General features: G+C 37.1%; 3 protein-coding genes across 5 annotated transcripts in view; 2 read left to right on the forward strand and 1 right to left on the reverse strand.

Moving 5' to 3' along the window:
• Nucleotides 1-4,347, forward strand: part of LOC103028460 (filamin-B) — a 126,954-nt gene extending 122,607 nt beyond the window's left edge. For both annotated transcript variants that reach the window (XM_022682248.2, XM_022682247.2), the window contains 2 exons: nt 1,657-1,857; nt 3,069-4,347. In XM_022682248.2, coding sequence (XP_022537969.2) covers nt 1,657-1,857; nt 3,069-3,256 — 389 coding nt within the window. In that variant the 3' untranslated portion in view covers nt 3,257-4,347. The remainder of the gene's footprint in view (nt 1-1,656; nt 1,858-3,068) is intronic.
• A 3,811-nt stretch (nt 4,348-8,158) lies between these two features.
• Nucleotides 8,159-10,621, forward strand: LOC107197672 (protein ATP6V1FNB). Its single transcript, XM_015606352.3, has 2 exons — nt 8,159-8,990; nt 10,069-10,621. The coding sequence occupies exons 1-2, from the start codon at nt 8,528-8,530 to the stop codon at nt 10,185-10,187; spliced, it is 582 nt and encodes a 193-aa protein (XP_015461838.3). The 5' UTR covers nt 8,159-8,527; the 3' UTR covers nt 10,188-10,621.
• Nucleotides 10,578-18,236, reverse strand: LOC103028153 (deoxyribonuclease gamma). 2 transcript variants are annotated; one of them, XM_022682252.2, is made up of 8 exons: nt 18,063-18,236; nt 16,468-16,556; nt 15,577-15,669; nt 15,014-15,126; nt 14,790-14,902; nt 13,670-13,830; nt 12,694-12,790; nt 10,578-11,929 (listed from the first exon to the last, which is right to left on the reverse strand). In XM_022682252.2, exons 1-8 carry the CDS (start codon nt 18,189-18,191, stop codon nt 11,864-11,866), a joined length of 861 nt encoding a protein of 286 aa, XP_022537973.1. In that variant the 5' UTR covers nt 18,192-18,236; the 3' UTR covers nt 10,578-11,863. The 2 variants fall into 2 exon arrangements, with proteins under 2 accessions (XP_022537973.1, XP_022537974.1); XM_022682253.2 differs by having other exon boundaries at nt 13,670-13,827; nt 18,063-18,235.
• Between the last annotated feature and the right edge of the window lie 1,735 nt (nt 18,237-19,971).

A 19,971-nucleotide genomic window follows, 5' to 3' on the forward strand; every position in this document is an offset into this window, starting at 1 on the left:
TTATGGGTAGAATAATTTAAGTATCGAATTCTAGAACAATATATTGACATGAGCTCAATAACTTTACCTGACCTCAGTATTGTCCATTGTGTTTACAAGCCCTTAAACATACAGTGCTGTGAAAAATTAGCTTTTTGCTTTTTTGTCATACTTACATTTTTTAGATTACCAATCAAATTTTTATATCAGACAAATATAAACTAAGTAATTAATACACATAACCACATTCTACCCTCAACTAGACTTGATTGCTGCAAGACCTGTAGAATTAAGAAATCACTTAAATAGAACCTGTCTGACAACATAAAGCAGATAAAAGATCTCACAAACAACACATTATGCCCCAGTTTGAAGAAAATCATTGACGTCTATTAGTTTATAAAGCTTACAAAGTAATTTCTGAAGCTGTGGGACTCCAGAGAACCACAGTAAGAGCTATTATTCACAAATGGAGAAAACATAGAATATTGGCGAACCTTCCCAGGAGTGACCTGCCTATTGAAATTACTCTAAAAGGGCATGAACAACTCATCCAAGAGGTCAGAAAAGAACCCAAAAAACATTTAGAGAACTGCAGGATCTCACTCGCCTCAGTTAGGCTCAGTGTTAATGATTCAATAATAATAAAGAGACTGGTTGAAATTGAGAGCATTCCAAGACTGAGCTCTCTCTCTCTTTCTCTCTCTCTCTCTCCTTCCCCCTCTCTCCCCCTTTCCCTTGCTCTCGCTCTCTCACTCTCTCTCTCCCCCTTTCCCTTGCTCTCGTGCTCTCTCTCTCTCTCTCTCTCTCTCTCCCTTTCCCTCACTCTTGCTCTCTCTCTCTCCCTTTCCCTCACTCTTGCTCTCTCTCTCCCCCCCGTTTCCCTTGCTCTGTCTCTCTCTCTCTCCTCCTTTCCCTCACTCTTGCGCGCTCTCTGTCTCTCCCCGTTTCCCTTGCTCTGTCTCTCTCTCTCTCTCTCTCTCTCTCCCCCTTTCCCTCACTCTTGCGCTCTCTCTCTCTCTCCCCGTTTCCCTTGCTCTGTCTCTCTCTCTCTCTCTCTCTCTCTCTCTCCCCCTTTCCCTCACTCTTGCGCGCTCTCTGTCTCTCCCCGTTTCCCTTGCTCTGTCTCTCTCTCTCTCCCCCTTTCCCTCACTCTTGCGCTCTCTCTCTCTCTCCCCGTTTCCCTTGCTCTGTCTCTCTCTCTCTCTCTCTCTCTCTCCCCCTTTCCCTCACTCTTGCTCGCTCTCTCTCTCTCCCCGTTTCCCTTGCTCTGTCTCTCTCACTCTCTCTCTCCCCCTTTCCCTCACTCTTGCGCTCTCTCTCTCTCGCTCTCTCTCTGACTGAACATAGCCTGAAAGTAGACCGCATCACACCCACCCAGTTTAAAATGATGTGCTCTTTCTCTCTCTCCCTTTCCCTCACTCTCTCCCTCTCTCTCTCTCTCTATAATATTATGTTTTATTATATCAGTGACATAAAATGGTCTCACAATGATCATAATATTGTTCATTACAATTATTTTTTTTCTGGGACATTATTATTGTGATGGGCCTAACCACAGATGCTGTTAAGATGCTATAGGTGCTAATCTTTATCTAAGTGGATAAATGGAAACAGTCTTTTCTCATCCTCTTGTTTATGTAATGTGTTAAACACCACCTTTTCTGCTCTCTGCAGGACCACGGCTTGTGAACGTGACCAACGCCAGCGAGTCGTCCACCCTGACGGTGGATCCTGTGATCAGGCCGAGCAGCGCAAACTCCTACAGCTCCCTCCGAGCTGCATCCGACGCCAGCAAAGTGAGCAGCCGAGGCTCCGGCCTCAGCAAAGCCTACGTGGGCCAGAGGGCCAGCTTCTCTGTGGACTGCAGCAAAGCAGGTAAGAGCTTTATCCATGTCTGTCGTCAGGGTGAAGCTCTTCTGTGCATGTGTGCTGAATGAATAATTGATCAGGAAAGCCTTTTTGTGCTGTTGGGACCGAAAAGCCAAAAAGCTCAGATTTTTCTTGTTCAGTTGGAGGTCAATTTTTCATGAGTCCGTTCTGTCCCACTCACGGTCAGAACACCCGTACATAAGTCCATAGCAATGTTTTAAATGTTTCTGCAGACAGGTTTCTGTCTAAATATTTTGCAAATAAGTCCTGTTTCCATCCTTTAGCTACAGCTGAGCAAGAAAAAAAATTAGATGGCATAAGCTACAGTGGATACTGTAGGATTGTAATCGAAACAAGCAAAATGGAGAGATCTTTACAGGCATTCCGTTTATTTTAATCACTGTCTCACAAAATGAGGGCTGATGGCTTTCTTTTGGATACAAACCACATCCACTCTCTGGGAGTGCAAACACACCAGACAGTTAAGGGAGAGCAGAGCTTTGGGTTTAGAGGGATCTGTAGTGGGGAGTATTGGGGTGTCTAGCGGGGACTATACGCCCCTGAAAAAATAAGAGACCACTTACAAATTGAGTTCCTTTGATTGTACGAAATAAAAACCTCTGGAATATAATCAAGAGGAAGATGGATGATCACAAACCATCAAACCACCAAACTGAACTGCTTAAATTTCTGCACCAGGAGTAAAGACAAAGTTATTCAAAAGCAGTGTGTAAGACTGGTGGAGGAGAATATGATGCCAAGATGCATACAGTGAAACTGTGATTAAAAAACAGGGTTATTCCACCAAATATAGATTTTTCTGAACTCTTTAAACTTTATCAATATGAACTTGTTTTCTTTGTATTATTTGAGGTCTGAAAGATCTGCATGTTTTTTTTTTGTTATTTCAGCCATTTCTCATTTTCTGTTGTCTGTAGTTTATAGAATAAAAGAGCAATGTTCATTTTACTCAAACATAAACCTATAAATAGCAAAAAAGAGATGTATGGATGGATATGCTGTTTTCTGAATATCAAACAAATATGAAACTGATGGACATATTAACAATCATGCTGCTTAAGGCTTGATATGTCAGTTTATTTGATCATTTGAATTAATTAATTGAAGTAATTTCTCAATATTTTTTTTTTCCGTTTGTTTTTTTGGTTTATGTAAAAACCCATGTATTTGTATTTGTCTCTCTTTCTCTGCTTTAGGGAAGAACATGCTCCTGGTAGGAGTCCACGGACCTCAGACTCCTTGTGAGGAGATCATGGTGAAGCACATGGGCAGCCTGCAGTATAACGTCAGCTACGTCCTGAAGGAGCGGGGCAGCTACCTGCTAGCTGTGAAGTGGGGGGAAGATCATATCCCAGGCTCGCCCTTCCACGTCACTGTCCCATAAATCTGAGAGACTGAATCATTCTAAACAGCCAAATAAATCATGCTAATATTTAGTTAAGCCCAATATTGAGGATGAAGACAAATTTTGCACTTGATTGTATTTTTATACGCGGGATTGGCTGTTGTGTTTAAATTGCGTATATTACTTTATATATTTGTAATTTTCCCCTATAATATACCATATATGACTAGTTTGAGGAGCTTAATGGACGCAAAATCTATTGAGAAAGTGTAGCTTTTAGGCGGGAAGGTTAAAGATGTCTGTCTTTTAAAAATATCCTTTACTACTACTGATGCTACTTTTGCTACTCTGTTTATTTGAATAATGTGTTTTCATCCAGTTGTAATGCACACTATAGTGATATTTCCATTGCTGTTGTTGTTTTATTGTATTTTTTTTTTTTCTAAACTGCTGCATATATCGGACTACTGTGATGTTTACATGCTCGTAAAACAAATCAGGCTCCCACAGTAGCAAGAAGAAAAGCCAATGACATGCTGACCTTTATCCATTGAAACACTTCAGAACTTCTGCTATCGGCGTCTAAACTGAGATTCAAGCAGCAGCAGCAGCGGCAGCATGTCGTAGCTGAGCGTTTAAGAGAATGGCAAAACCAACAGGGAATTTGTGGCCTGGTTTTTTTCATTATTTACATGAACAAATACAAAAAAAAACACACTAAACTGCAGTCCACTGTATGTAAATGTTTTGTACAATATCATTCTATCGTTTCCTTTAGCAGATTAAACTTTAAAAACTGATAACCCAGACACTCCAGGCTGGATTTCAGCCTGAAAATCTGAAATCTCCACACTTTTCAGCACTTACTGGCCAATTTGAATGGTATTTTGTCATGTGACTGGCCTTTATGTTCATGTTCGTGCTCATTGGTTTTGATAAAGTGAGTATTTTGTTAATGTTTTGGATGCTGGACGGGTGGGGGCGGGGCTGGGGGTGGGGCGTTACTCGCATTTTGTATTAGCCCAGGGTGCCTTAATGTGAAATATAGCCTTTTAGAAATGATGTACATTTGATAATTAAAATGGACTGGAATAAATAAATAAATAAATGAATAAAAATATGCAATGTTACATATGATGTCTGATTTTCTGTGTTTGAATCCAACATTGGGTCATGTATTGGGCTGTGACTTAATCTGGTGTTCACTAGATTGCAACACTACCTTGGCCTGTCTACTTTGACTATTCTGGGAAACTCTTGATTTGTGTGGGCGAGCATTATCCTGCTGAAAAATGCCATGTGGAAGAACTACCATAAGAGGTGATGCACATCTGGCTGCAGAATATCCTGCATATATTGCATTATATTGTACACTATGGCTCCCCAGATCATCACACCAGCAGTTGGAGTTTTATCTCGCTTCTCAGTAAAGGCAAGATCGAAGCACTCACAAGCACTAGTTTCTCAGGGGGTTCTGGGGTCCTCTTTTATCCTCTGTGATTTTATTCCCATCCAGAGCAATCATGTACGTGTAGATGATGTCTGAGAAAATTACAGGCTGAATTATCTACTGTTTCTATGAGCTAAAACTCCAGTAAGGTCCTCCAGTAATTTTAGTCCCGTCCAGATCCACATCTCTAAGTTTAGTTTCCTCGTGTTTTAATAAAATTTGTGCATTGCAGCGCACCGTATTTACACTTTGGGCGCTTGGCCGTTTCCACAGAGATCTGTGTTAAAAACACAACAGCGAGTGGAAATGGAGGAGCTACTGAACCAATTCCTCAGTGTAGGAAATACGAAGTCACCTCCAGATAGCTGGGAGAATATCCGGAGATATCAGGAGGAGAATAAAACTAAAATCAAGGGAAGTTGTCTGCCGCCGTTGTGCTTTGTGTGCAAAGTGTGTATTGAATTTATTTACTGCCCAATTTAGCTGAGCTGATTTATCCACCCACTTTACTCTCTAGGATTCCCCCAATCACTTGTCATTTTCCAGACTTTTATTTGGGTAAGGAAGAGCAAGCCTCCTTTCTTCAAACTGCGCCCAAGCATCAGCCAACAGACATCTGTTGATGCCAGAGAAAGCAAGGCCAACTCTGCTCTCTCAGGCTCCAGCTGCTGATGCCAAACAAGCATGCCCTGGAATCCTGGGCTGTGACCTTAAACACCAGTCTTGTATCCATGGGTTACCAGCGACCAATGTTGCTGGGGTGGCTTCCAGCCCTATTGTTGCCTGGTGATTAATGTAGACACCAATCAGTGGGATGTAAAGGGGACCACCCTGAGCTTTTTTTTCCCCATGGGAACAAAAAACTAAGCTTGTGGTTGCATAATGAATCAGATCAGCATGCAGATAATGCAAATCTGCAGATCTGCAAAGCTCATCTTCACTCATTAATCAAAGCAGGAAGCTTCCTTTTTGGGTCAGCAGAAACTGAGCGGAGTTGGGGTCAGTTATAGAGCAGAACTGTAAATATAGAAGCCGTATTCTGACCTTTTCTGCAGGAACATAGGTCTGAATGGAGGGTTTGTACTGCAGATCAGAGGCTTGTAATGAGCTTCCTGGATAAGTGTAGGTTTCTGATCTATTTTAATCAGCGTCGGTTTTAATTTCCTCTCAGTCTTGACCCGAGTTTAAAAGGTTCATTCATGTTTTCTGTTTTTAGAAGTTTTTAAAAGAGGAACTGAAGTCAGTTCTTTTTATTGGGTTCTGACTGTGAAGGAATGAAGGAATGATACTGCCATCATCTGGACTAATGGTTGAATTCCATTTCCATAATGAGGAGAATTTAGGTCAGTGCTCTTTTAAGGCCTTTGGCTTTTATATTTTTTAAGCCATGTTCACGTGTTTTTGGATATTTTAAAATCAGATTTTTTTATGTATCATACAGAGAAATATCAAAACAAATAGAATTTTAATCCTAAATTACACACAAATCTCTAAAGAGGGTAACATGCATGTTATCAAGTCATCAAATTATGGATTCAAAATGTAAACAGATCATTGTATATATATTTTCTATATAATACCACAGTATTGAAAACCCAAAATCAGTGTCTCAGAAAATTAGAATATTATATAAGACCAATTGGTATTTTTGGCAGTGTGGGCAGTGTGCCAAATCCTGCTGGAAAATGAAATCTGCATCTCCATAAAAGTTGTCAGCAGCAGAGGGAAGCATGAAGTGCTGTAGGATTTTGTGGGAAAACAAAACTGCACTGACTTTAGACTTGATAATAAAACACAGTGGATCAACACCAGCAGATGACAGACATGTCTCTCCAAACAAACCATCACTGATCAGTAAATTTTACATTTCATTTGTAAATTAAGGGACCAGTATCTGGTCTAGTGTGTAATACAACTATATAATGTATGAGTTTCACATTTTGAGCTAAAGTACTGAAATAAAGTAACTTTTTATTTATATATATATATATATATATATATATATATGTATATATATATATATATATATATATATATATATATATATATATATTAGATGCACTAGTGCACTACGCATTATTGCATTGTTACTTGTCTGTTCACAAGGACAGCTTTAGCAAGACGCCTTTGTTCACGATCATTACTATCTACTGCTCTGTCCACTGTGAGTGGTAATGCTTTGTGTAATTGTCCAATTGTATTCCTGATGATGTATATACATGATACTGTGGACGGAGGGATTTTAAATCAACTCTGATAATTCATGATGCCTTGCCATGAGCACACTGGCCAGTGTCTAACCTCACTCACATGATGCCACCTCACGATGTGTAAAGGTGTGGGCTGAAGTAACAAAAAGGCACAGATCTAGATATAGAATAAATTATTACATTTAGCAATCAGTCTTAAATCAGCACTTATTTAAACTGTTGTAAACATTGCTATAGATTCTGTGAGAAGATTAACAGACGGTAAATCTTTAATCAGTTCATTGTGAGAAGAGTCCAGTTTTCCAGAGCGTTCCTCCTCGCTGTGCTCTATCATTACTCTGATTTCCCCTGCAGCTCCAAGCTTCCTTTCCTCTCTTGGCTTGTTTGCTTTATTTGTCCTGTAAGAGGAAACACATATATAAACTCGCTGATTCTGTTCTGCTGCAGTGAAGGTCAGCTCAGGTCTCTCTTGTTATTTTGTCAGTGTGTGTGTGTGTGTGTGTGTGTGTGTGTGCGTGCATGCTTTTAGTTTTTGTACATTTCTGCGACCAAATGTCCTGGCTTTGTAATTAAAACAGGAACAGGATACAGAATCAGCTTTATTTTACAAGAACAATCAGTAATTCATATGAGCAACTGTGTGAAATGGTGCAAGACTGAAGAGAGTTCTCTACCCCACAATCACGCGGGTTGCCAGATTTACAGTGATTATATATGTTCCAACGTCCAAAATACCTGTCTCTACTACACTACTGGTGCTGGTTAATTACCTAGCTGTGGTAAGAAACCTTATTGAAGCTCAGTGATTACCGTGATTACCTGCTCAGCAGAAAAATAGCCAGCTCATCCGTTTCCATGGCTTCAGCACACTGTTTGTACGCTGTTGTCTAAACATATTATGCTTTGTTTAACACTTTTTGTTTGCTGAATAATTTAGCATGTGTTCCTGTGTAGCTTTAATATAGCCTTCAATATTTTTTTAATTTACAACGTAGAAAAATGATTTGAAAAGCTTAAAAAAAAGCTTTCTCTAATACTTGTTATATATATTTCTTAGTGCGACTATAAAAAGGGTTGAACACCTTTACACCTCATTAGGAATAGCTTAAGATGTGAAAGCTGAAGGTTTTGCCATAAACATCTGAGACTAATATTTATTAAAATGAAGAAATTAGCTTTTTTTTTTTAAAGAAGTCCTTTTATTTTTTAATTTAGGTACATTTGGAGTGTGTATATTCATACTGTTCTTTTACATGAGTACTTGAGTAAAACATGTAAAACATACTTTCGCTTTTTAGCTTAATTTTTAATTTTTAAGTATTATCTAGTGAACTATTTAAACTTTTACTTAAGTCCTGTGTCCTGATCTCTGGTCTACAACCCAGTGTCCTCACAAGGTAATAAAGCAAACGTGTGTGTGTGTGTGTCTGCACCCATGTTATTTTCCCAGGGCCACTTTCCCCTCTCCCGCTGAGCCGAGCCCTCTGATTGGCCGGCTGCAGGTAAAGCCCGAATGACAGACTGCTGTGGGGGTTGTGTTTCAGTGGCTCCTGTTTCTCTTTAACCAGAACAATCTGCCCTGTTCCTCAGCGCTGAGCTGCACACATCAGCCCACAGTGTTCACAGGGTCCGAAACCCCTCAGAACCACCATGAGGAACCTGCTGACCACCCAGAACCAGAACTGCTACACGGAGCTCATCATGAAGGAGGCCTACACCCGCCTCACCTGGAAGAGCAAATACGGCAAGGACTATCCCACCAGCTTCACGTCCCGCCGGGCCAAGACCATGGGCCTCTTCAACCCCCCCAAACCCCCCACCCAGATCACCCTACCCCCGGTGGTCCAGCCGGTGGTCCAGCCTCAGGAGAAGCAGGAAAAGCAAGAAACGCAGGAGAAGAAGAAGCAGCAGGTGCCGGTTCTGGTGGGCCGCACTCTGAGTGAAGCCCCTCTGATGAGGCCCGTCAGCCCCCACACCAAAGACGCCCTCTACCAAGGCCTCTCTAAAGAGGGCAAAGGTCGCAGCATGTACCTGAGGAGGCGTGTCCAGAAGATGCCGGAGGAGAAGTTTGACTATCCGATATTGTCCTCGTGGGAATACGGCTGGAGGTTAGGTGAGAAGATCATGTCTACTAGTCTACTAGGCTACAAGGGCTTGGCGATACAATATGCAATATATATATCACAATATATCACAATTTAACATATTTAATATATCAGAACATATATATATATATATATATATATATATATAAATATTAAGATATTGTTGTTGAAATTGTTCTCCTTAACCCTTTCAGACCCAGGATTCAATACAATGGACATCTCTCTATTTTTAAATGCTAATTTTTACTTATTTAATGTGATTTAGAACATGTTTTAATCATCATTTTTTTACAGTTTAGGAATGGTTTAAAAAAGAACAATATAAAGTAAAAAAATATTACACACAGGCTTCCAATTGGATTTATTTTCTGTATAGATATTGTAGCAGGTTATCAGAGGCTTCCTTTTTATACATATATGTAAACAGCATGATTAAAAATTCCAAATAAAAATATTGTCATTCAGACCATTTATTTGCAGGAAATGAGAAATGGCTGAAAAAAAAAAAACTAACAAAAAAAAGACTGCAGAGCTTCATCATGCATCTTGGCATCATGTTCTCCTCCACCAGTCTTACACGCTGCTTTTGGATAACTTGTTTTGGATGCCTTTACTCCTGGTGCAAAAATTCAAGCAGTTCAGCTTGGTTTAATGGCTTGTGATCATCCATCTTCCTCTTTATTATATTATAGAGGTTTTCAACTTGGTAAAATTTAAGAAACTCATAATTTTTAAGTGCTCTCTTATTTTTTTTACAGAACTGTATAAAATTACTGTATATATATTCAACAAGATATGATCAATTTCTGCTTTATATATATTTTTTCGTAATTTGTAATAATGTAGTAATAAAAAACAGAAAACAAATTCTGATTAACGCACTGTGACATTATACGACATACAATATTAATACTGTATCTATATAGTATTATAGTATCTGTAACACGCATTTTACAACCTGAGGACATGACAGTTCTCTCTAATTAAGAAATTAAGAGAACCCCGATATGAAGATAAGATGATTGAACACTATGTAAACTGGATGCTATAATATGTTTAAAATCTTGTTTGGTGTTGTGTTGACAGGTGATTATGATCATAACTACAAATCACCAGCTAACGGAAGATCTGGGGTTGTGAGAAGCTCTTTCTACGCCAGGAACGGCATTTTTAACCTCCCTTCACAAACTGATAAACTGGTGTAATGTTTCAAACCAGCGTTCCACGAATGAACACGCCCTCTGAAATATCTCCTCACAGAGAAGACGTGGTCCATCTCCTGTCTGTAAGCTGCTCATATTGTAGAAACACTATTACAGTATTATTACCTTTAATGGACTTGGGTTCACTGGGATTACTGGGTCCTGATTAAATGTTTAGATTAATTTTTTATTACACTTTAAATTTATTTTCATTTCTATTTTGTGTAAAATCTGCTTGGGTCCAGCAAATAATCTTTCCTGTGTTTATAAGGGCTTATCCTACATTTTCTTCTGATTTTATTCTTTAAATGTTTGTAAAACACTGATTACAACCAACAGTACATTTTATATACCTTGTATAATTTGCTTTAGACAAAGAAACCAGACAATATATTATGATATTTTCTTCATAATAAATTTTATTTAATTGCATTTGATATATTGTTGTATTGTATTGTATATTGTTGATATATTGTTGTATTCTGTTTAGTCTGAACTGAATTAATGGAAGACAGAGGTGAAGCAATAACTAACCCCCCACAGCCTGTTAGTAACAGTAAACCCACACCTTTGATCAGCTGGTTTATAATTAACGAGCATGCTCTACTTCTCCTGCCCTGAAGCGAAATACTAATGTTGCGTTTCCTGGAAACCTCACATAAAGTTGTGGTGCAGTGGATAACACCACTACCTGCCAGTGAGCTATCATATCATGTGGGGGACTAGGGTTCAATTCCCGTTCTGGGTGACTATAGCTCTATTTGGACAGGATTAGTTTCTCAGGGGGGGGTTTGTGGGTAAATTTTTCTTTTATGTTGGCTCCTCTGTGATTTTATTCCAGTGCAGAACGACCATGTACGTGTTTTTCTCAGACGTCCTCTAAAAATCTACTGATTTTCGCTGAACTCTTTTCGTGGTCCTCCAGTAATTTTAGTCTCTGGATAAGAGCGTCAGTTAATAGCTAATCATAAATGTAACGTAAAATTTAGCTTTCGAGTATTAAGCATTAATTATCCATTCAGCAGCTGATAAATATTCAGAGTGTGTACAGTAGAAACCCACATATAACCCTGATCAGCTTTATTTCCAGTGCATGAAGAGTTTGAGCAGATATTTTAGATCTTTAACCCTTGTGTGGTGTTCATATTTTTGTTACTCGTTTACTTTGTTATTTGTATTTAATTCAGCAAAATTAAGCAATTTTACATTAAAATGCTTTACACATGCTTGCTTCACCTAAATTGCAAGCAATATAAACAGCTGACATGGTTAATATTTGCCCTTTACCTTTCTTATGTTACATTCTTTTAAAAAGTGCTACTCTTTTTTTTATTAGTTTTTTTAATAAAATGTAAAAGAAAATGAATTAAACTCAAGATATGAGTAGAAAATTTGTTTAGTTTCAAATTTACAAATGAAGCAATGTTTATTAGCCCTTGGCCAAACATACTGTATGTAATATAAATGTGTGTGTGTGTGGGGGGGGGGGGGGGGTGTATTGTTTGTTTATCGAAAATGTGTTTTGATATATGTTTTTCACAAAAAATGAGCCAATGCCAAAATATTGTTTTTGTATCATTTGATGAAAAATGAAAACGGGTCCCACAGACCCGAACACCACACAAGGGTTAAGGATCTTGTCAGAAGAAGCATGGAAGTGCAGAAACCTCTCGACGGTCTTAACCGCTCCTCCGAGCTGCATTTACAGTAAAGCAAAGAGGGAAATGATCACTCACAGCCAGAGCCTGGAAACAGAGACAAGCAAAAATAGCATTTATTACTATTAGAAAATGTGCAGTCAGTGGTTTGGATATATATATATATCCACTTCAGTTTCTGAATCAGTTTCTTAGATTTAGCTATTTATAGGAATATGTTTGAGTTGTTTTATTCTATAAACTACAGACAACATTTCTCCCAAATTGCAAATAAAATTTATGTCATTTAGAGCATTTATTTGCAGAAAATTAGAAATGGCTGAAATAACAAAAAAGATGCAGAGCTTTCAGACCTCAGATAATGCAAAGAAAAAAAGTTCATATTCATAAAGTTTTAGGAGTTCAGAAATCAATATTTGGTGGAATAACCCTGGTTTTTAATCACAGTTTTCATACATCTTGGCATCATGTTCTCCTCCACCAGTCTTACACACTGCTTTTGGATAACTTTATGCTGCTTTACTCCTGGTGCGAAAATTCAAGCAGTTCAGTTTGGTGGTTTGATGGTTTGTGATCATCCATCTTCCTCTTGTTTATAGTCCAGAGGTTTTCAATTTGGTAAAATCAAAGAAACTCATAATTTTTAAGTGCTCTCTAAGTGCTGATCCATCACTGATTGGATTTTCTATACGACAGAGCCAACATATGGATCATTATCTTTTCATGGATTTGACTTCATTAAGTCCTCAAAATTTGGGAGCTCCTAGCATCATATTTGAACTGGTTAAAGTTTTGTAAAATAAAGTAGTGTGAACCGATGTAAAGGTGTAAAATAGAATTAGAAGGTGTACCTCTGTCTCTGTGAGTCCAAACGCCTGTTTAAAATCATAGACTTCCACTGAGTCTGCACTGACAGCCTGGATCATCTTCTCTCCACGAAGCACCACCCTGCAGACAGAGAGCAGAGCATGATAAACTGAACTCGAAAGTAAAAAATTAGGTACCACTGTAAAATAAGACTACCTTTATAAAGGGTTTATAAATAGTTTACAATTAGTTTATTAATGGTTACTAATTAGGTTGTAAATGCCTTAAAAATCAATTATAACACATATGTAGAAAGGGCAACAATTACCTGTTGTTTGCCAAATTGTGAACCCCACAGCCGTCTATATTGTTGCCCTTGCTCTACGTATGTGTTATAAATGATTATTAATGATTTTTAAGGCATTTACAACCTAATTAGTAACCATTAATAAACTAATTGTAAACCATTTATAAACCCTTTATAAAGGTAGTCTTATTTTAAAGTGGTACCGAATATCATATAAAACCAATTGGTACTTTTGGCAGTGTAGGCAGTGTGCCAAGTCCTGCTGGAAAATGAAATCCGCATATCCATAAAAGTTGTCAGTAGCAGAGGGAAGCATGAAGTGCTGTAAGATTTTGCAAGAAAACAAAACTGCACTGACTTTAGACTTGATAATATAAAACACAGTGGATCAACACCAGCAGATGACAGACATGACTCTCCAAACCATCACTGATTGTAGAAACTTCACACTAGACCTCGAGCAGTTTGGACTGTGTGTGTCTCCACTCTTCCTCCAGACTTCCAGACCTCCTGCTTCCAGCAGGACTTGGCACACTGTACCAAAGTACCAATTGGTCTTATATAATATTTCAGTTTCCTGAGACACTGATTTTTGGGTTTCCATTGGCTGTAATCCATAATCTTTAACAATACAAGAAATAAAGGCTCAAAATAGATAATTCTGTGTTTAATACATCTATATAATATATCAAATTTTTTTCTGAACTCCTGACCTATCGTAAGCGCAGTTGGTGGAGTGTTTAACTGAAGTGTCCAGCTTATCATTAGTCAGCCAGAGGAACTCTGAGTCCAAGCGCAGGCGGATGTTCCTCCACTCTCTCTTGGGGACGTAACCGCAGGCGGCGTTGAAGTCCCCCATGATGATGAAGTTCTGCTGAAACGAGATGTGAGGAGAGCTGTGAGCAGTGAAACAGGAACTGATGCTCAAGATAAATGATGCAATCTGAGAGCCCGCGCGTGTGTGTGTGTGTGCGTGTGTGTGTGTGTGTGTGTCCAGGTGAATGCATAATGAGAGGAGTTTCAGTACTATAGAGGAACTGCTCTCACCTTTCAGCTTTTGCCCTATAAAGCCTGCAGAGCTTCCATTTACACATTATCATCAAACAAAAATGAATCATCATTATTGTTATACATATATATATATATATATATATATATATATATATATATATATATATATATATATATATATATTCTTATGTATTAGCAGTAGTAATGAAATGTTGTGTCTGTAAGGCTTAATAATAAAAGCGTTTTTAAATTTTGTCAATTATTTGCTTAAATTAGATCAAATAGAAATGACTTTTTATTAACAATTACCTTGAATGGAAGTTAATGGAAAATTAGAGTATTTCCAAGTAATTTTATAATTTTAAAATATATATAATTATATATTTTTAACATATATAAACATACATATATACAAACTACAACATTAAAATAATCAACAAGTATTTTATTATTATTATTATTATTATTATTATTATTTATACACACTGCATTTATCTACATTTTCCAACAAGTGTATGTATTTTATTTCTGCTTCTGATTTACTGAAAAATAATGTGACATTCCAGATGCCATAATACACAAACTAGTATTGTATCCCATGAGTTTTGGCATGTCTTGTGAAGGCTAAAGAACACTGCAATCTCCCATCTATCCATCTAGCACCCACTCTCAGGGCTCAGTCAAATTCACAAGATAGCATCTCATCACTTATACAGATGAGGGTGGTGGCAAGCTGTTTGCTGAGGTAACACTTCATGCTCAATTTAAACAATACTAATAATAATCCCATGACTTTTGGCATGTTGTGCAGTGCTTCTGTACCTGTGATTGCCAGTGCTGAGAGACGTTGTGGTAGACATCATACAGCTCATCTATCTCTTTAACTGCTGCTTCTGGAGCTGTGTGGATGGGGATGATGACCAGATCTTTGATCTCTGTAAGAGAAGATGGGATCAGGAGAGGGAGGGGTTTAATCTCGGTTTCTGTGATTGACAGCACTAACAGTTTATTCCTGATCATTTATTCTGTTATTAGATCGCTCTTGCCTGTTGTTGGAGATGAAAACCACACAGCGAAAGGCTCCCGGGCGAAAGCGTCGACATCTTCTGACTGTGTGTCGGGATACTGATACACAGCTTTCACAGAGACGGAGCGCTGCCTGTGTGAACACAGACATCAGTGACTCCAAGCTTAACACACTTTATTATCATGATGTGATTTAAATACAGTATACATTCACAATTCAGTGCCAAGATAGCAATGAACATCTGACTGTTGTCGTCTGTCAAGGTATTTTTCAGTCAGTGGTGCACCTGTGTTTTTGGTTCCCAAGATAGCAATGTGCAGAAATGTACCTGAACACATCTCATTTCCAGACCACCACACCCATTAGCACATATATATGCAGAAATACTGTTGCTATTTAAAATAGACAGTTGGTGGGCTTGCAAAGATAGCAATGAGCATTGTAACCCACCTTCTGGGTTATATATATATATATATATTAATTACGGTTCCACATTTACACCAGTAGGGGACCTTTCTAAGAAGGTAGCTGGAATGTAATAGAAATGTATAGAAATGTAATAGAAATGTAATAGAAAGTTACCTGTAGATAAAGGCGTACTGCTCCTTATAGGACTTCCGACCCAGTCTCTCACTGATCACATAGCTATACTCCGGCTTCCTGCCTCTGTACCTGCTGTAATACACAATATATCATAATGTTATCAGTATAAAATACTGTATATTATTTTATTTATTTACATAACTTAAGATATGACTACACACTACACACATCGGAAAAAATACATCGCAATTTATTTTCTCCATTTTTCTGTAATGTTGAAAAACAAAATAAAAAAAATTAATTAGAACAAAGTTAATAATAATCTAATAATAACTTATCTGGGAGACAGGTTGCAAAAAATGAAAATAAAAAAACAAGAATTTCCTTATCTATTTCCACATCATGCTGCATTTGGCATTTAGAGCTCTGGAAAAAAAAGAGACCACTAAAAATGATGATTTTCTTTGATTTTACCAAATTAAAAACCTCTGGAATATAATCAAGAGGAAGATGGATGATCACAAACCATCAAACCACCAAACTGAACTGCTTGAATTTTTACACCAGGAGTAAAGCAGCATAAAGTTATCCAAAAGCAGTGTGTAAGACTGGTGGAGGAGAACATGATGCCAAGATGCATGAAAACTGTGATTAAAAACCAGGGTTATTCCACCAAATATTGATTTCTGAACTCTTAAAACTTAATAAATATGAACTATGCAAAATATGCATCTTTTTTGTTATTTTAGACATTTTTCATTTTCTGCAAATAAATGATCTAAATGACTATTTTTTTAGTTTATAGAATAAAACAACAATGATCATTTTACTCAAATATACACCTATAAATAGCAACATCAGAGAAACTGATTCAGAAACTGCAGTGCTTCATATTTCCAGAGCTGTATATGTATTGTATATTGTAGTTACCTGTTGAGGTAAGTCATCAGCTGGGGGAAGGCCTCACCCTTCACGTCTTTGATTTCCATGACCAGCATGAGGTCACATCTAGTAATACTCTGTATTGAGAAGAAGGTGGAACTAAAATGAATAACAGCTTCGCATGACCTGCTATAGTTCAGTAGAAAACAGTAGAATTTATCTTAATATAGTTGGACAAAGGATATTCGGTACAGCTTTAAACACAGTTAAATAAAATACAGCCGAACCAGAGCAGAGATGAAACCAGCCTAATTTAGTGCTAGTAATGCTAATATAGATGCTATGGTTTAAAATATTTCTGTAGAAGTTGAAGTATCAACTCAAGCTTTTAACTCTTTGAGTAAAAGTGTAAAAGTACTGGTTTCAAATCTACTTAAAGTATAAAAGTAAAAGTAATGTAATGAGAAAAAATAAAGCCATTAAGCACAAAAGCTTAGGCCACGCCCACAGAGTCCTATAGTGCATTAAACCCCCATCCAAAAACACATTTTACTAATGGTCATAATGACTTTAATGTTATTAATAAAATGTTAAGGTTGATAATATAATTTGGTATTTTGCACTAGGCTGTTCCCTCTTTCAGTTGCATATATGCTCATTGTTAATAAATGTATTTTAGTAGAATGTAAATATATTAAAATAAAGCTTAGTTGGACTGAAGTTTATCTGGAGTCCTTTTGAGTCTCTGCACGGTTCATCTTCATACTAGACTACATACGTCTGCTATGTTTTATATTTATCTCTAGGTTTTTTTTTTTTATCTATAGGGGGTTTATTAAACGATAAGAAGCCGGAATGGAAACGAGTTGAAATAAAATAGTAGAAAGTTCAGATAACTGTGATAAAATGTAAAAATAAATATTCCAGTATATAACCAGTATAGATAACAAACAGTTCTACTTAAGTAATGTAACAAAGTATTTGTTCTTCATTACTTGAAATCTCTGCATCCATTTGTGCCAATTTAATGTCCTGGGCTAAAAAGATGGTCCATAAAATTAAGTACGGTCTCATTTGCTTCTCTGGAGAAAACAACATTTTTATATATTAGTATCAGGATTCTTACCCTACTGGAATTGAAATTGGTATAAATGTAATTTTGTTGGATATGGGAAGTAAAAAAATTGAAAGGAAGTTCCTGACCTGACGATGTGTGAAGTTATGCATTCACACACACTCTCTCATAGTGAGAACATTTACTATAGTTTCTATTTCTTGTACAGAATTTTCTGTACCTTTCTGTGACCCATGGTAAAGCTGTGGACTGAATTAATCTAAAATATTTATATGTTTTCTACAGGATCCAGGTTGTGTGTTTTTTGGAAGAATGTAATGTGCTGTAATGTTTAAAAAAAAGCAGTAAACAGAAATATTAGTGTTAAAATATATTTAATAAACTCTAATGGAATTGTTATTCCTAATATAATTGACTCGTGTGCATGTATAAATCTATACACATATTTATCACAAACAGTTTTTTTTTTTTTTTTAGTTATGTATTCACAGGACACAGAGTTTTTTTCAGAGTGCACTGAATTATTGATGAAATATTAGGTGTAAATATTGTATGAAGTAAAGCTTACCTCCAGTATGATGTTGAGGACGGTGGGTTTGGAGAGTTTGCTCTCTCCGAAGGACTGGATGTTGAAGGAGCAGATTTTGAGGCTGTAGGCTCCTCCAACACCCAGCAGGAGAAACAGAGCGAGCTTCATCACTGCAGGCCAGGCTGGGCTGAATGATAAGACTCCAGCCGTTTCCTCCACTGTTTATAACCCAGCCCTTCCTCCATCAGCACAGCCGCAACACAGCTTCTCTAAATAACTCAACGGCAGTGGGTTGGAGTAAAGGGGACATCTGTGGGAACACACTCTTAAACATAAGAGAAGATAATGGAGGAGCAGTAAAAGCAGAAGAAACATCATTGGTTCTTCAACTAGTAGCTAGTAGCTTTTTGTATAAATGGAAATCATGTTTTCATGGAAAACATATATATATTATATTAATAGTAACTAGATTGCAGTTCCTGCAGAAACTGCGAGTGTGATTGCAGTGCTGCTTCATGGCTGGGTGTTATGGTGTTGCTATGGTTTCCATGGTGGTTGCCAAGCGGTTCTTAAGGTGTTGCTATGGTATCAATTTTATTTTCACATAATTTGGGGAATCTGTGTTTGTACAGTGATGTAGCATTAATTAATTAATTATTAATCAAACATTATGGCTATGATCTATACTAGTACAGGTAGAAGTTTTAATAAAGAGATTACTTACCACTTTCTCCATCAACTTGGCCAAGAACATCACGCATTTTAATAAGCACTGTTGTAAAAAAATGATATCCAGTTATGCAGATGTTATATACAGCTCATTAACACAAACACAATTATCTCACAGTATTATATTAAACTCTTGGCCTTAATAGAAATTAAAATGCATAGTAGCTTAACATGTATGTCATGGCAAGTTGTTTTATCAAATTTTAATCTAAGAGTCCTGCAGAATGTTAAACCTGCAATAATTTTTGGATTTATCAGAAATGCTATAAATCTATAATGCTATAATCAGCACCAAACTACATTACACTATGAGTAGTGTTTAGAGTTTTTCTCAAATAGTTAGCTATTAGAATGTTTTAATCATGATTAGGGAAAAAAACATATACTATACTGATGCAAATACCTGCCTGTACTGGTTTACACCCCTAGAACCTGGTGAAAAAGAGTGAAGTTATTCAGCTCATAGTATTAATGTGTTATTGTGATGACACAAACGGGGCCTGCTTTTGTTTAAAGCCCACTCACCACGTCAAGGTACAGGCCAAGAGTGGGATGTTAGTATGACACGACAAGGACAAGGTTAGTGTAAACTGACAAACAATACAAACTTTTAGACACGCAGACAACATAGAATTATTGCATAGAACTATTTACAGAACTGAATATTTTTATTTTTTGCCTTCAATTTTTTTGTATGAAATACTGGAAGAAATACAAAACTATTTACAAAACTAAACTTTATTTTTGCACATGTGAAGGATTTCACAAGTGATTTTTGGTATGGAACATTTGAAAAAAATGCATAGTAGTATTTACAGAACAATTTTTTGCCTTGCAAAATGAAATATTTTTTGTATGTAATTTTTTGGAAGAAATGCCTAGAACTATTTACAGAACTGATTTTTTGGGTCTTGCAAAATACAAGATTTTTAATGTAAATTTTGGGGAAAAATGCATAGAACTATTTACAGAACTTTTTTTTTTGGATTACAACCAGACAACATAATACAGAGCCCAATACATGACATCAATACATTATACTAATTGCCACCAAAACCATATGGATTTTAACCACACAACAGATCCATTTTGGCCTCCCTGGCGACTAAGGCTGTACGGAGCCCCACTGACACCAATAATATGTAGTCAGTGTCGCCAGTTCCAAATGGATTTAACCACACAACAGATCCATTCTGGCCTCCCTGGCAAACTAAGGCTG

Source organism: Astyanax mexicanus, chromosome 24 (assembly GCF_023375975.1).
Source record: "Astyanax mexicanus isolate ESR-SI-001 chromosome 24, AstMex3_surface, whole genome shotgun sequence".
NCBI classification, from domain to species: domain Eukaryota; kingdom Metazoa; phylum Chordata; class Actinopteri; order Characiformes; family Acestrorhamphidae; genus Astyanax; species Astyanax mexicanus.

What these genes read in the sequence shown, in the direction of transcription:
- LOC103028153 (XM_022682252.2), bottom strand. Translation starts at nt 18,191, where the DNA reads ATGAAGCTCGCTCTGTTTCTCCTGCTGGGTGTTGGAGGAGCCTACAGC. An exon ending in CTGATGACTTACCTCAACAG is followed by an intron (nt 15,670 to 16,467) that starts GTAACTACAATA and finishes TGTGTATTACAG; the next exon opens with CAGGTACAGAGGCAGGAAGC. An exon ending in TTGGACTCACAGAGACAGAG is followed by an intron (nt 11,930 to 12,693) that starts GTACACCTTCTA and finishes CTCTGTTTCCAG; the next exon opens with GCTCTGGCTGTGAGTGATCA.
- LOC107197672 (XM_015606352.3), top strand. Translation starts at nt 8,528, where the DNA reads ATGAGGAACCTGCTGACCACCCAGAACCAGAACTGCTACACGGAGCTC. An exon ending in GGAATACGGCTGGAGGTTAG is followed by an intron (nt 8,991 to 10,068) that starts GTGAGAAGATCA and finishes TTGTGTTGACAG; the next exon opens with GTGATTATGATCATAACTAC.